At 37.1% G+C, this 13446-nt stretch overlaps 1 protein-coding gene across 1 annotated transcript; it reads left to right on the top strand.

Annotated features, from left to right (window-relative positions):
• The first annotated feature begins 47 nt into the window (after nt 1-47).
• LOC117792068 (metallothionein-4) lies at nt 48-348 on the top strand. The gene is made up of 2 exons (XM_034632026.1): nt 48-87; nt 149-348. Exons 1-2 carry the CDS (start codon nt 63-65, stop codon nt 247-249), a joined length of 126 nt encoding a protein of 41 aa, XP_034487917.1. The 5' UTR covers nt 48-62; the 3' UTR covers nt 250-348.
• The last annotated feature ends 13098 nt before the right edge of the window (nt 349-13446 follow it).

The following is a 13446-nucleotide window of genomic DNA, read 5'->3' as shown; positions in this document are numbered from 1 at the left end:
AGAGCGAAGATTGTGTCACACATTAACGTGTTAAACAAAATTATAATAAAACCAACCTAATAATGCCTTGCAAAGGATGCGGAAATAGTAAGTGATTTAAAATTTAAAATGTTATTATTTGATGAATTAAATACTGATTATTCAATAGATTGCCAGTGCACTTCCGGCCAATGTGGTGGTAACTGTGCCGGAAACCAACAGTGCCAATGTGCCAGTAAACCAACCTCGAAGTGCTGCCAGGGAAAATAGTTGCGGCTCTAAATACTTTAATTCTTTAATGAAATCTCTGACTGAATGTTGTAATGTAAAGCTAAATAAATTATATTATTAAACTCTTATTTAAACCTTTAAGACTCTTTTATAATTCTGTGCATTTTAAATTAGCAGAAAGGTTCTTAGACTTGTTATTTGGTTTGATTTGCAGCCAAACAAAACACTTGAGAACTGCATAAGTACAATGTTTGTTGTAATTTGCATAGTTGAAGGGTCATCATTCCGACAAAGGACACTTGAGTCACCACACTTTTTAAATTTGCAAATGCAATTGTAAGTCTCTTGGCAAGTTGTGGCTTGTGCGTGTTGTGGCCTATATGAATGATGGTTAGTGTAAGGGTGGAATTTCCACTTGGGAAGTAGAGTGTCTGCTAGGTTGATGGACATGTGGAAGAGTGACACGAAATGGCAGTAAATTGGTATCCAAAAAGTGCATTAGCTGCGCTAATTGCAGTTGACAATTACATTTCAGAATGGCTTCAAGGCCTTGTGCCGTAACTGTGCGCATTGGCCAAATTTCAATTTGAGCCATTTTAATGGCGTTAAGCGGCGGAAATGAAAACGCGCCTCAAACTGCTTTTTGTGCCAAGTCATCAAAGTTAATTTGTATGAGGGAAGTTCGAGCTCAAATGTTTTTACAGCTATTTCCTGTACTGTTAGTCAAAATGGCAGTGGCAGCACTCGATTTGCTTGCCTCGTTATGGCCCATATCCGTTGCAGCGACAGGTTTACTCACTGAAGTCTGAATTATAGAAATAAACTATTGTTTACCTCATTTTCTTCCAGCAATCTTTTGAATGTACTTCTTAGCAAAGGTCGCAGACAACAATCAACACATATTTTGAATTCAGTTTGCTCATCTCAAGAAGATTAAATAAACTAAAATTGACTTGGTTTCTCACTCCACCAAATATTTTAGTTTGAACAAAAACACAAAAGTGTCTAAGCAGTAACAACTTGAAAAATCCTTAGTCGAGTATTCATGCAAATTTTTGTTGCTTTTGGCATTTTGAGATTTGTGTTAATAAAGTTAAAAATAGAAAGAGAATGAAATGTCATTCAACCGTTTACTTTTTGCAGTTGCTTTGCCCTTAAGTGAAATCTTAAATGTCACGAGATGCAGCCGCAAGTGGGTCACGCCACTGGCGGAGGTCGTTAAGTTGTGCAAGTTGCGGCTTAAGTCGCACGCTGCGTATACGCGATATGCGCGCCATTTAATTTGGCTGTCGCGGCCTTTAAGCGCAAACGCAAACAGTTAATTACGGCATTAAGTTTTCATGTCGCAGTCAAAGGACAAAAAGCAAAAGCGAAACAACTGCAATGCGGGCACTTCGTGAACACTTTTCCGCCAGCTCCACCAAACGCCGCAACGCAGAAAAAGCTAAAGTCGGAGAGTCTATGGAAAGAATGTGACATCGCATCTCTTATGCATAAGAACATTTTAACTTTCCGTTAGCCACTTTAGACTTGGGCACGTTCCAGAGCCGAGCAGAGGATGAGACAGGATCAAGGGGAATGGAGCAGGGAGAAGGGCCAAGGGATGAACTGAGTTGTGAAGTCTGTTGAGTTTGTTTATCTTTTGCGTGTGACTTTTGCCTTTTTGGCTGGCTAGTGTTCAAGCAAATCACTGATATTCCACCAGCTTTCCCTATAACCTGGTGCAGGACAATATACTTGTATTAATGAAATGCACAAAAAACAGTATACGTAAATTTGGGCTCTGTCTGCGGTGTGAAAATATTCTTAATAATTTATTGCATTTTGTTTGCTAAGCTCTTCAAAGCTTGCTGAACTTTTTAACATAAATTAACAGATTAGTTGTTGGCCGTGAGACAACAACAACAACAGCAACAACAACAAGAACAACAAAATGTGATTCTCAAAACTTTGTAGCAGGTCACACTAGAAATGTGTTGAGTTGCGTTTTTGTCTGGCACAACAGCTGCTAATTTCGACTGTTTCAAATGGTAAATGGTAAATGGGAAAATAAAGAAAAAAAACGTACAAATGTTGGGGCAAAAACTTTTCGACCAACACGCACTCTAAACGCTTTGAGCCCTCGCTCCCCTCCCTACACAACGCTTTGGTTTAACCATAAATCTTGGCTATTTTGGCAATTTGTAAATCTGTTTTTGGTCCGAGTATCCCTTACAGGATTCACGCAATGGCATTTTGCAACGTGACCTGTAAACTTCCACACATTTTATGTTAAATATTTATATTTAATTTGTAATTCACTTTATTCGATATAGACAGCTCCTGGCTTGGGGAGTCAATAGAAAGTGTGTTGATTGCTTTGGAATTTTTACAGAAAACGAAATACGAGTACTCGTAAAAGAGTGTAAGATTATTAAAGTTGTATTTTTTGTTTTTTTTTCTAACTATTATCGAGATATTGTTGATTTGTTGTGATTCAGCGCTCCCAAATGAGTAATCAGAGTTACGCTTCTTATACACTGAAGCATTCTCTGCTGGTGAAACATACATATATTTAACAAAAACTCATTTCGATTTCGATTTGTCGCTGATTTCCCAAAACACTCTCAAGCCATGACACAAATACACATGACGCGATGTGTCTGACGATTGCAGCGACTGCGTGAATGTCTTTGGCCTTAGCAAACACATTAAGCGCCACATCCTGGGCGTGTTTCAACTGTCGGCCGGATGTCCTGTCCGAGCCCAGCCCCAGTATTGACTGGCCTTGCTGTTGACAGCAATTTGGGATGCACGACTGCACCATCATTTGAAGGTGTCACACAATGTCCTTAAAGTCCTAATGACAATGGCTTAACAGTCCAGTAATAAAAGCTGCATAATAAGAAAAGTTTAGTCATGAAAGTTTTATCAACAAATAATTAAGTAATGCAAATAGTTGAATAGGACTTTTAAGTGCATTTATAAATTGTTCATAAATAATATTATTAGTTTCCGATTATAATTATATGTATTAAATCATTCGAATTCAATTTCTTTGGATAATTTAAGTTCTGAAATAAATATTTAAAGGTCTCAAGAATCTTATATTAGAGACGCATATAATAAAAGTTTTTAAAGACCTCTATTTTGATTAAAAAATTTAAAACTCTCAAAAAACTTTTATTTGTAAGGAATAAAATATAAGTCTTTAAATAATTTGAAGTCTGATGAATACATTTAAAGGCTGTTATCGATTAAAGAAAAATACAATTCATCAAGCATTAAGCTTTCCTTAATATAATGTGTGCTATCTAAAGTTATTAAACGCCAGCAAAACTTTATCATAATTAGTGTGTATTATATAGTTTTTAGTTACAAATACACAGCACAGTCTTCAGATAACTGCTCATCTGTCGTGTCGTTTCAGAGATTTGTAGTTTTCCTGCTTGCCATTAAATTTATTGTCCAACTTTAATGCTGTAGCATGTTGGCAACTGTATGTGTTAATGTTGTAATGTTGTTAATTAAGCGAACAGGACGAACATCTGTGGCCTTCCAGTTCAGCTCCAGCTCCAGTTGGACAGTTGCTTGCTCTGCGCTCAGCTCAGCTGTCAGCTACAATACGATATTCTCTGTTTGCAGTGACAATTGTGCGCTGTCATCTGATGCATTCGGTGTAATATCAGGTGTGTGTTTGTGTGTGTGTGTGTGTGTATATATGCATGTGTGTGCTTATGTCCCATTCCTTGGGGCAATGGCCCGTTCGGCTCATTAGCTAACAGCACACGTGCACAAATCAATTTTGCCACGTCCAACTCGAGTCACACACTCCAGTTGAGTGCTCCAGAGTGCAGCCCTCCATTCCCAAGGCAACAAGTGCAGCAAAAACAATCATACGACGCGTTGTCCAAAAGCAATCAAAGCGAATGGCTTTACTGCAAAAAATCACATACTTATACACCCCATATCACACGCAACCGCACAAAGGCCACAAAGGATATGGGAACCAACTGCATGTTTTAATAAGCAATGACGCCGGATGTGATGATGGCATAACTATGCAAGTGCCATATTGCATGCTGCATGCTTCATGCTGCACTTGCAACGAGTCTCTGAATCGTCGCAGTGTCTCTCTATACAAACATACTGACTGTTTTAAGCTAAGTATAATGCAGTTTTCTTGGCTGATGCTTATCTATAGCACTGCTTGCCAAGCGCACTGATAAGTGCATCAACATGATGCTCAAATTATATGGTTTCACTTGCCAGCAGTGCAAACGAGCTCCATCAGCATTACATACACATACATATACATACACAGGCACAGGAGCGGTTCAGGTCATAGCGGTATAGATTTTAAAAATATACACCAGATATGCTATTTAACATAATATATATATATAACATATATATATAATAATCTACTTGAAAAATATACAAAATTCATTTCTGTCAGAACATCATATTTTTTTTTTTAGAACATAAATAAGTTTGGGCGTTTTCAATTTAAATGCGCTCCTGAACGCACACTTACACACATGGAAATAAGTGCATCGCACATTGTTGCACAGGCTATTAAACATGCTGACGAAGGCGATGAAAATGCGTTTTTAATGCAGCGCAAATGTGGGAACTGTTTGTGAATCGCATGTAAGCTCAAAGATACTCACACTTACACGTAAGTACATGTTTGCACTTAACTAAAACATTCAAAAATGTTATGCAAATTATAGGCCAAAAACTCATCAGACAGATGGCCTGTCTATTAATTACTTAAGTATATTTTAATATCGTGCCTGATATAACAAGATTTCTGAGGAGATCCACTAATCAGCTTGAATAAATAAAGTAAGTAGTCTTTTCACTTTTTTTTTTTTAATTAAAGAAATTTAAAATGTTTAATTTTCTTAGTTCCAAAGGTTGGAGTCTTGGCATTGAAATAAGGACCGAGATTTAAAGGGAAAACATTTTTTTAACGAATTTATTTAATTGAATTTTAAAGTATTATAAAGAGAGAAACAAAATCAAAAAAATTTTAAGCGTTAAACTCTCTTAAGAATTATTTAAAAAAAAAATTAACAAGCCGAGTGAAGGCTTCAAAGGAAAACCACACAACTTGCAATTTTAAGCTCAGTTAAATTTAATCAGCAAGTTTAAATATAAATGTTTGAATGGAGCAACAGAAAAAGAAACAACAAACTTTCCTTAACTAACAGACAATGCAGTTCACGTTCAGCCAACTAACAAAATCAGCTAACCTGGCTTACACATTTAGTTGATGGTTTTGTCATTTGCATGCCTTGGCTGTCGATTTGAATATCGTGTCATCGTTGAGGAAATCGAATATTTTGTCAAATTGAGAATGTCAAGTCTCGAACTCTAGCTTTTGACGTTTAATCAGGCACTTTTGGACGAGCAGACCACGTACGCGAAAGTAGCGCAGTGAATGAATGCAAACCCCTTCAATTTGTCGTCTAAACAAAAAGCCAAATACACCAAATACTCGTCGAAGGCACGACAACAAAAAGAGGAAGCGAATCAACAAAAAAGGGAGCAACTCAACGTGCTGAAATCAAACCCGATTCGAGTTATTTTTGCGGTGTAGTCAAACAGACAAACGAGATCCCCATGCGAAATGAGTAAGTACGATTAAGGAGCAAAGAGAAACCAGAGGAAACTACAAGGCCAAACCTATTTTTGGGATATATACACTTTTAACTATATTTTGGCCTGCTGCCGGCATAGTGGTATATTGTATAGAGTCTATACACTAACTCCTATAGTTATTTATATTTTCTAAGTTTATAAATCGTAGTACGGTTTTGGTTCCGGTACGTCCCGAAATAACTGCATCGGTAAAAGGTTCTATTTCAGGTCTCCGAATCAAGTTTAATGTGTTGTTGATTACTAATTACGATATAAGGAGTTGATTAAAAGTAAAAACTTGAGATACAAAATTTTAGCATCGAAATCAATGTCTAGTAGAATCTAGAGAAAAATATTTTTTTTTTAAGAATTTAATAAAATTTAAATGCAGAATGAAATAAAATGCCAAATAATGATCAAAATGGCATTCCGCTTAAAAATCGGTTCAGTTTTGATCGAGTTATGGCAGTTTGAAGTTGGTCAGACTACTGACTTAGCCACTTTACAAGTCCAAATTTTTGTTCAATTTCACATGATTTTTTACAAAAAAATGAAAGGTCTCAGAATCAAGTTTAAAGTGTTGTTTTATACTAATTACGATATAAGGAGTTGATTTAAAGTGAAAACTTGAGATTTTAAATTTTGAATTTTCGACATTTCAAAGGGGGGACCCTTAGCATCGAAATCAATGTCTAGTCGAATCTAGAGAAAAATATTTTTTTTTAAGAATTTAATAAAATTTAAGTGCAGAATGAATTAAAATGCAAAATAATGATCAAAATGACATTCCGCTTTAAAATCGGTTCAGTTTTGATCAAGTTATGACAGTTTGAAGTTGGTCAGACTGCGAATTTAGCCACTTTACAAGTCCAAATTTTTGTTCAATTTCACATGATTTTTTACAAAAAAATGAAAGGTCTCAGAATCAAGTTTAAAGTGTTATTTTATACTAATTACGATATAAGAAGTTGATTTAAAGTGAAAACTTGAGATTTTAAATTTTGAATTTTCGACATTTCAAAGGGGGGACCCTTAGCATCGAAATCAATGTCTAGTCGAATCTAGAGAAAAATATTTTTTTTTAAGAATTTAATAAAATTTAAATGCAGAATGAATTAAAATGCCAAATAATGATCAAAATGACATTCCGCTTAAAAATCGGTTCAGTTTTGATCGAGTTATGGCAGTTTGAAGTTGGTCAGACTACTGACTTAGCCACTTTACAAGTCCAAATTATTGTTCAATTGGAATATTGGTCGAAAATAGTAAAATTTTCTAAATGAACAAAAAATGAATACAGAATGAATTTAGAGGCCAAATCATGATCAAAATGACATTCCGTTTGAAAATCGATTCAGTTTTGATCAAGTTATGACAGTTGAAAGTTGGAAAACTCTTTGACCTAGCAAACTTTACCACAACCGTACCGGTACAAACGTCTCGGTATTCGGTTCTTGTTAGAGAATTTTCATTCGGTTAGTTTCGGCTTACGGTTCCGGAACCAATTCCGGTGTTATCCCCTGGTTATACCTTAGCTTTTTGTTAACTAAAAAAAACTAAAAAATCTGTTTGGGAATTGAAGATAGAGTTATATGACCTGTTTATAGTATAACTAAAATTATATAGTTTTCAATGGCTTTTGTTGCCCCCTGATGATACATAAAGTGCAGTATTTCGGTGACAGTCACCGAAACGTAAGAATACACTTTGGTTGGCTTTTTGGGCTTCTCAGGGGCATTTTAAGGCATTGCAGTGTTGCTCGTTTTGATAAGCTACGACTTAGACAGTTTTTATGGCAAACTCCGCTTGCGGTCATAGTAAAAATAAAAAAAAATAATAAAAACCGAATTTCATTCATATGCATGCCCTTAAATAATTCAGTAGCTGAGTAAAAAACATGAAAAGGAAACACACAATTTATTTCAAATCTAAAAACGCGTTGAATATGTTAAACCGTGGCCAACTTACTACATGAAAGTGCTTTTAAAAAGTTTGAATATGACAAATAATCAAAATGTGTCACTGCTGCTTAAACCTTTTGTAATCAGTGTTGAGAATTAAGTTAATTAAAATTGAACAGCATACAGTCAGACGAGTGGCAATCAAAGGACATACCATATATTGGATCTTATTAGCCAGCAGGCAACTTCACTACGAATTTACACTTTACTCGGTTTGCCAATTGGGCGGGGCAACAACCTTAAGTACAGACTTATATATATATATATATATAGTAATATGTATATGTAAGCTTATATGTATGTGTGCACTCTGGAAATGTGGCTACGTGTCGGTTTCAATGAAATGAAAATATAAAATATGCATTTACTGCAACCCGCCTCCAGCTACTGATATTTGCCGGCTGCTGTTGCTGTTGCTGTTGTTGTTGCTCCTGCCATTGCTGCTGCTGCCCGGATAAGTATGCTATGGGCAACGTGCTCAGCGTCGGGGAATTGTGTCGAATGTCATGCGCGCCCCGCATTCAAATGGCAAGGTTTTTGGCCAAATACTGTGAGCCAGACAGCTAAAAAGTGTGAGGGAGAGGAATTGGTGGATAAGAACTCCATTGTTTCAGCCACTCAATAATAAATGTAACGAGCGCATTACAAACACTTATGGATGGCAAGTTTAAAGTGCCAGGCAGCACTGTATACAATCTTATAAGCATAAGTATAACGGCTTGTTTCACTCGCCTCATCTGCAACTTGAGTAGCAGCACTTTGCCAACTTGCAACTTGCAACTGGCAACTGGCAACTAGCAACTTGCAACCGGTAACTTGCAACTGCCAACATATGTATATACTTACTAATATAATTGCAGAATCAGTCGCAAAATAAAATGGACAGCAAGTAAGTCAAATGTGCACCAAGTGAAAACTTGTCTCAACTTTTTCGCAAGTATTGTGTGGGAGTGGGAAGACCCTTTCCCACCCGCCCACTATTCACGCCCACTATTCGCGCTTGCACTTGAAGTGCTAAAACTTTGCTGCGTTGTGTTGGTAAAACTTTTGCCTGATAGTTCTACCATGAAAAGCAAAAGTTTGCCGTCAAAGCGAAAGTTAATGCCACCAGCAAAAGCATCAATACAATAAAATGAGCAAAAAATAAAAAGAAAAATTAAATATATATTTATTTGTCTGAATTAAGGTTCGTACAGTTGATAACTTTATATTAGTTTAACAAGCTAAGCTGCGGCTAAATACTTTTTTGAATTTTTCTTTACTTCGGTTGTTGCCTGCTGGCAGTTGAAATAATTTAACAATAATTAGTTTTAATTTGTATTTTGCTGTATGCAACGTTGACTGACGTGCTGTCAGGCAAAGATATAGCATAGACAGGAGGAGAACGAGGCGGTTATGTGGGATAGTGGGGGGCGTGGCTGAGGGCGCGGGAGAGCATACATTGAAATGGCATAAAACTTTCTCGTATTCTCGTATTCCCCTAGCAAGTTGCACGAAAATTTTTGCACAATTGGCAATCGAAAATTGGAAAACTTTTTCCTATATTTGTTTTGGCTTCATTCAGTTGACTGTGGCAACTCACACATACGTACACAAATTGCTTAGACTCAGATACACATACACTCGTTACGGTAGCTGCTATTAGCAAAGTTTTGTATGCTTTGCTTTAGAAGCAAGTTCCCCCTGTAGCTTAACCCAAAGCAAAACGAAAGCAAAAACTTTAACGCAGCTACAACAACAATAACGTGCAACAACAAGCAAGCACAACAACAAACAGGGAGTATCTATTGGCAAATGGCCGCGTTTATAATTGCAACTGGCAACTGGCAATTGGCAACGAGCAATTTTCAATTTGTTTGCATTGCATTGGCAACTTTATGATCCACAGGCAACACTGACCCACTGGCTAATACCACCACCAACACCACTACCAACACCACCACCACAACAGCATTGGCTGCAGTTTAACTCTGACACAAACAATTGGACTGTAAATAAATGACTCTTAGCACAGTTTCTGCAACTACTTTTTCTCAATTCTTTTTATTTTGTGCAATAAAATGGATGTCTTCCAAGCAGAAAACTATCTCAATAAAAAAAACATACAATAAATATAGATAATTTTATGGCATTAAAGTGAAGTTTATTCTACTTGATCTGTGCAAAACAAAGTTAACATGCAGGACGCTCTAATGAAGTATTTACATATAGATAGTTACTTGGTTTTCGTACCACTTTTAGACTGTTTTAATTTTCATAGTTTTCTCTGTGCTTTCTCGTGCTTTTCATTTGTCTGCTTGAATTCTTAATAGTTACACTTGCATTTACCTTTCTGGTCAGAGAGCAGCGGAGTACTCTACAATCATGGCATGGCTGAAATTCGTTTACAGTTGGACTGTCGCTAATGAAGTGTGCAGATTGAAAGGTACCTCTGGCATTCTGCAGTACGGTACGTATACGTAATGTGCCTATAGCAACGGCAGGTGCTTTCGCCTGTTGAAGTGAAAAACTTTCACCACTTGCGAGCATCGATTTTATAGTTCACACACAGTTGGCAAATTACTCGCGGTAGCACATTTTTGGACGCAATTTGATTTCGCAACTTGCTTGCACTGCGAGCAAAAAAATTTGATTAGTCTGACGTCAAATATTTTTTGGCAGTTTTCCCATTTAGCCTGACTCTCTTGCTAATTGGTTTGTGATTGCTTTGCACAATTTGACTTTTCCTTCGTTTCTCGACAAATTTTCGATATATGTCATATAGCCGACAAGCAATCGACAATCGACTCAATTCTGTACATGAATATCTGCCTATCTTTTGGCTAACTGCGTATGACCATTTTACTTTGTTGCTAACACTGATTTCCCCAAGCATCGAGAGTGTCAATTTGTTTGGGTTTATTGCGCACTTTTGTCGGGTTATGATTTAGGTAAGCGCCCAGGGAGGCAGCGTTGATGTCCTTCTCGATGTCGATGTCGATGCTGAACCCCACAGCGTCTCCTCGACTCGTCAGTTGTGATTTTATTATTTATGGCCATTGTGGCAAGCATTGTGATTTTGTTGTCCTAACAGCAAAAAGATTTAACATATAAATGTATTGTTATGTTCCCGTGTTGGCCTAAAACCGAAACGAATTTCATTCGAAAAACATTTTTGGACTGCTGTCAAAAGTATTTGCATTTGCATTATAATCGCCATATACAAAATAAATTTGAAATGTTTGCATATTTTATGAACGACCAATGTTTTCTAGAGGGTTAACTATAAGATTTGCTGGGTTAACTCTCTATTATATTAAATAACAAAAAAATAGTATTATTTTGTCGTAAGAAGTATGCATTTTATTAAATTAATTTTAATTATTTTTGAATTTATATTTCTTGTTTCTAGGAATCTAACTGAAGTTATTGGGCCACCCTCGTGGAAATATTGCGTCTAAATGGATTAGATGTAACGTGATAAATTTGAATGTTCCGACAGTTTCGTAGGTATAGGACCATCTATATGTATATGTATGACTACTCATAAATTGAAATGAAAATTGTAAGCCATTTCAAAATATTTTGACATTTGTTGTAATTCGAAATAGAAGTGAAATTTTCAACCAAGAGTAATATTATGTATACGTAATATACTTGAAGCGCTCATCGATTATATGATCAAAGTTTGCTGCTGACGTGCTCGACTGAGCGTTAATGACTAGTTAATCAATTGTCAGTGATAGAAACCGCAATTAAATGGGCAAGTGTGAAATAACACTAATTATAATTGTGGGTAACTAATTGCGTTAATGCCAAACCGCAAATTCCAATTAATTAGGCACGATTGGCAGGCAGCCACAACCACAGCACGTGCAAGTAAATGACAGTGCGTTCATTCACGTATGAGAATTGAATTCGGAGAGAAAGGGGAAGGGAAAGGCTGGTAAGATGGGAATTAGATTGCTGAAAGATCGTTTGGCGTAGAGAGACAAAAGGAGCTGCCGGCCATGTTTAATCTTTGGCTTTTGTTGTCGATGCAGGCGAACTCTATTTTATGATAATTCCATTTGAGGGTCTTTTTAATTTCATTAGCGGTCGCATTTGCGTTTGCGTTCGGGGCTTGTAATTAAAATGCCACAAAGCGCCGCCTGACGATGCGACGCGACGCACAGGGCTCAGCATTCGGTTTCCGCTTCCCTCTTCTTCCCCCTTTATCCCGACGGACTTTGACTGCCAGTGAATTGTGGACGCGCCCACGCATTTGCCAATTAAAAATTTTCAATTGCGGCATAAAAACGCGCGTGTAGAAAATAAACTTGCCTGAAATGGAATAATTAAACAGCTGAGTTCATTAAATTTGCACAGCACAAGTTAAATATAAATTCAAAAGCCACCTCTTCAGTCTTTTGTACCGCATCTGGCCAAATCATTTCAACCAGCTTAATAGAATTGTTCTTGTCTACTTAAGGGCGTCGATTTTGCAAAACTTTAACAACAATATTAATAGAGTTGCGGTGGACCGGCCATAAGTCTTATGGCCGCAAGCCAAAATTTGTGTCAACAATACGACCCAGAAATTATATGGCTAATATGTACAGTGGGGAGCAAAAATGAGTACATGTTCACAAACCTTGCACTTCATCGCCCATAAAATTTAAAAAAGTGAAGCAAAACGAACAAATCTTTTTTCCACTCAATAAGTATTTAATTCTTAACAAAATTGTGAAGATATAAACAAAATGTAATAATATTCATTGATCATAAAAAAACAAAAACGTAACCAACTCGCATGTACTCATTTATGCACTTTTAGCTAAAATATAGAAAATAATTTTTTTTTAATATTTTATCCAAAGGCCATTATTTTTAATGACTTTTTTCATTCGGCCTGGCATACTCTCTATCAAGTTTTCGATTATTTCTTTGGGAATTTGCCTCCATTCGTCCTGCACACGTTTCCAAAGCTCTCCTTGGTTTGATGACACTGTTCGGTACTTCCCGAGCCGTCTCTTCACGATTGCCCACAAATTCTCAATCGGATTGAGGTCGGGACTTTGCGCTGGCCACTCCATCAATTTAAAATTTTGCTCACCCAACTACTCCTGGACGATTTTCGCCGTGTGCTTTGGATCTCCATCTTGTTGGAATGGTTTATCGGCCTCAGGATAGGCACACTTTTCAACAAAATCGGGGAGTTGGGCTTGCAAAATACTTAAATAGGCCTCCTTTTTCATAATATCATCAATTTTCTGTAATGGCCCAACATTCCACCAAGTGAAGCATCCCCAAACCATTACATTGCCGCCTCCGTGCTTAACGGTTTCCTTCACGTGGTGCCTTTGAATTCAGCCTCCGGGTCTGCGCCAGCATCAGTCGGATGCTTTCCATCCGACTGAAAACGATTAAATTTGGACTCGTCAGACCAGATCACCCGCTTCCAATCGTCCTTTGTCCAATTTTTGTGGCACTTGGCGAATCTTAGGCGCGCTTTGGCATTTTTCTCTGACAGCGCGGGCTTACTTCTTTTAATAGCTGAGATGTAACCAATATTGCGAAGGGCTCTCCTTGCTGTCCATCGACTCACACCCTTACTGATGGCCACGGAGGTGTCTTTTGGTGTTGGCATCTTGTCTTTTCGCATTTCCGACATCAAAATTCGGGCGTC

Source organism: Drosophila innubila (assembly GCF_004354385.1).
Source record: "Drosophila innubila isolate TH190305 chromosome 3R unlocalized genomic scaffold, UK_Dinn_1.0 2_E_3R, whole genome shotgun sequence".
Lineage (NCBI taxonomy): Eukaryota > Metazoa > Arthropoda > Insecta > Diptera > Drosophilidae > Drosophila > Drosophila innubila.
This window is presented reverse-complemented; position numbering and strand designations above follow the sequence as displayed.

Excerpts from the sequence above, each read along its gene's own strand:
- LOC117792068 (XM_034632026.1), top strand. The coding sequence starts at position 63 with ATGCCTTGCAAAGGATGCGGAAATA. Across the intron at positions 88-148 it reads TTGCAAAGGATGCGGAAATA|ATTGCCAGTGCACTTCCGGC; the intron begins GTAAGTGATTTA and ends ATTATTCAATAG.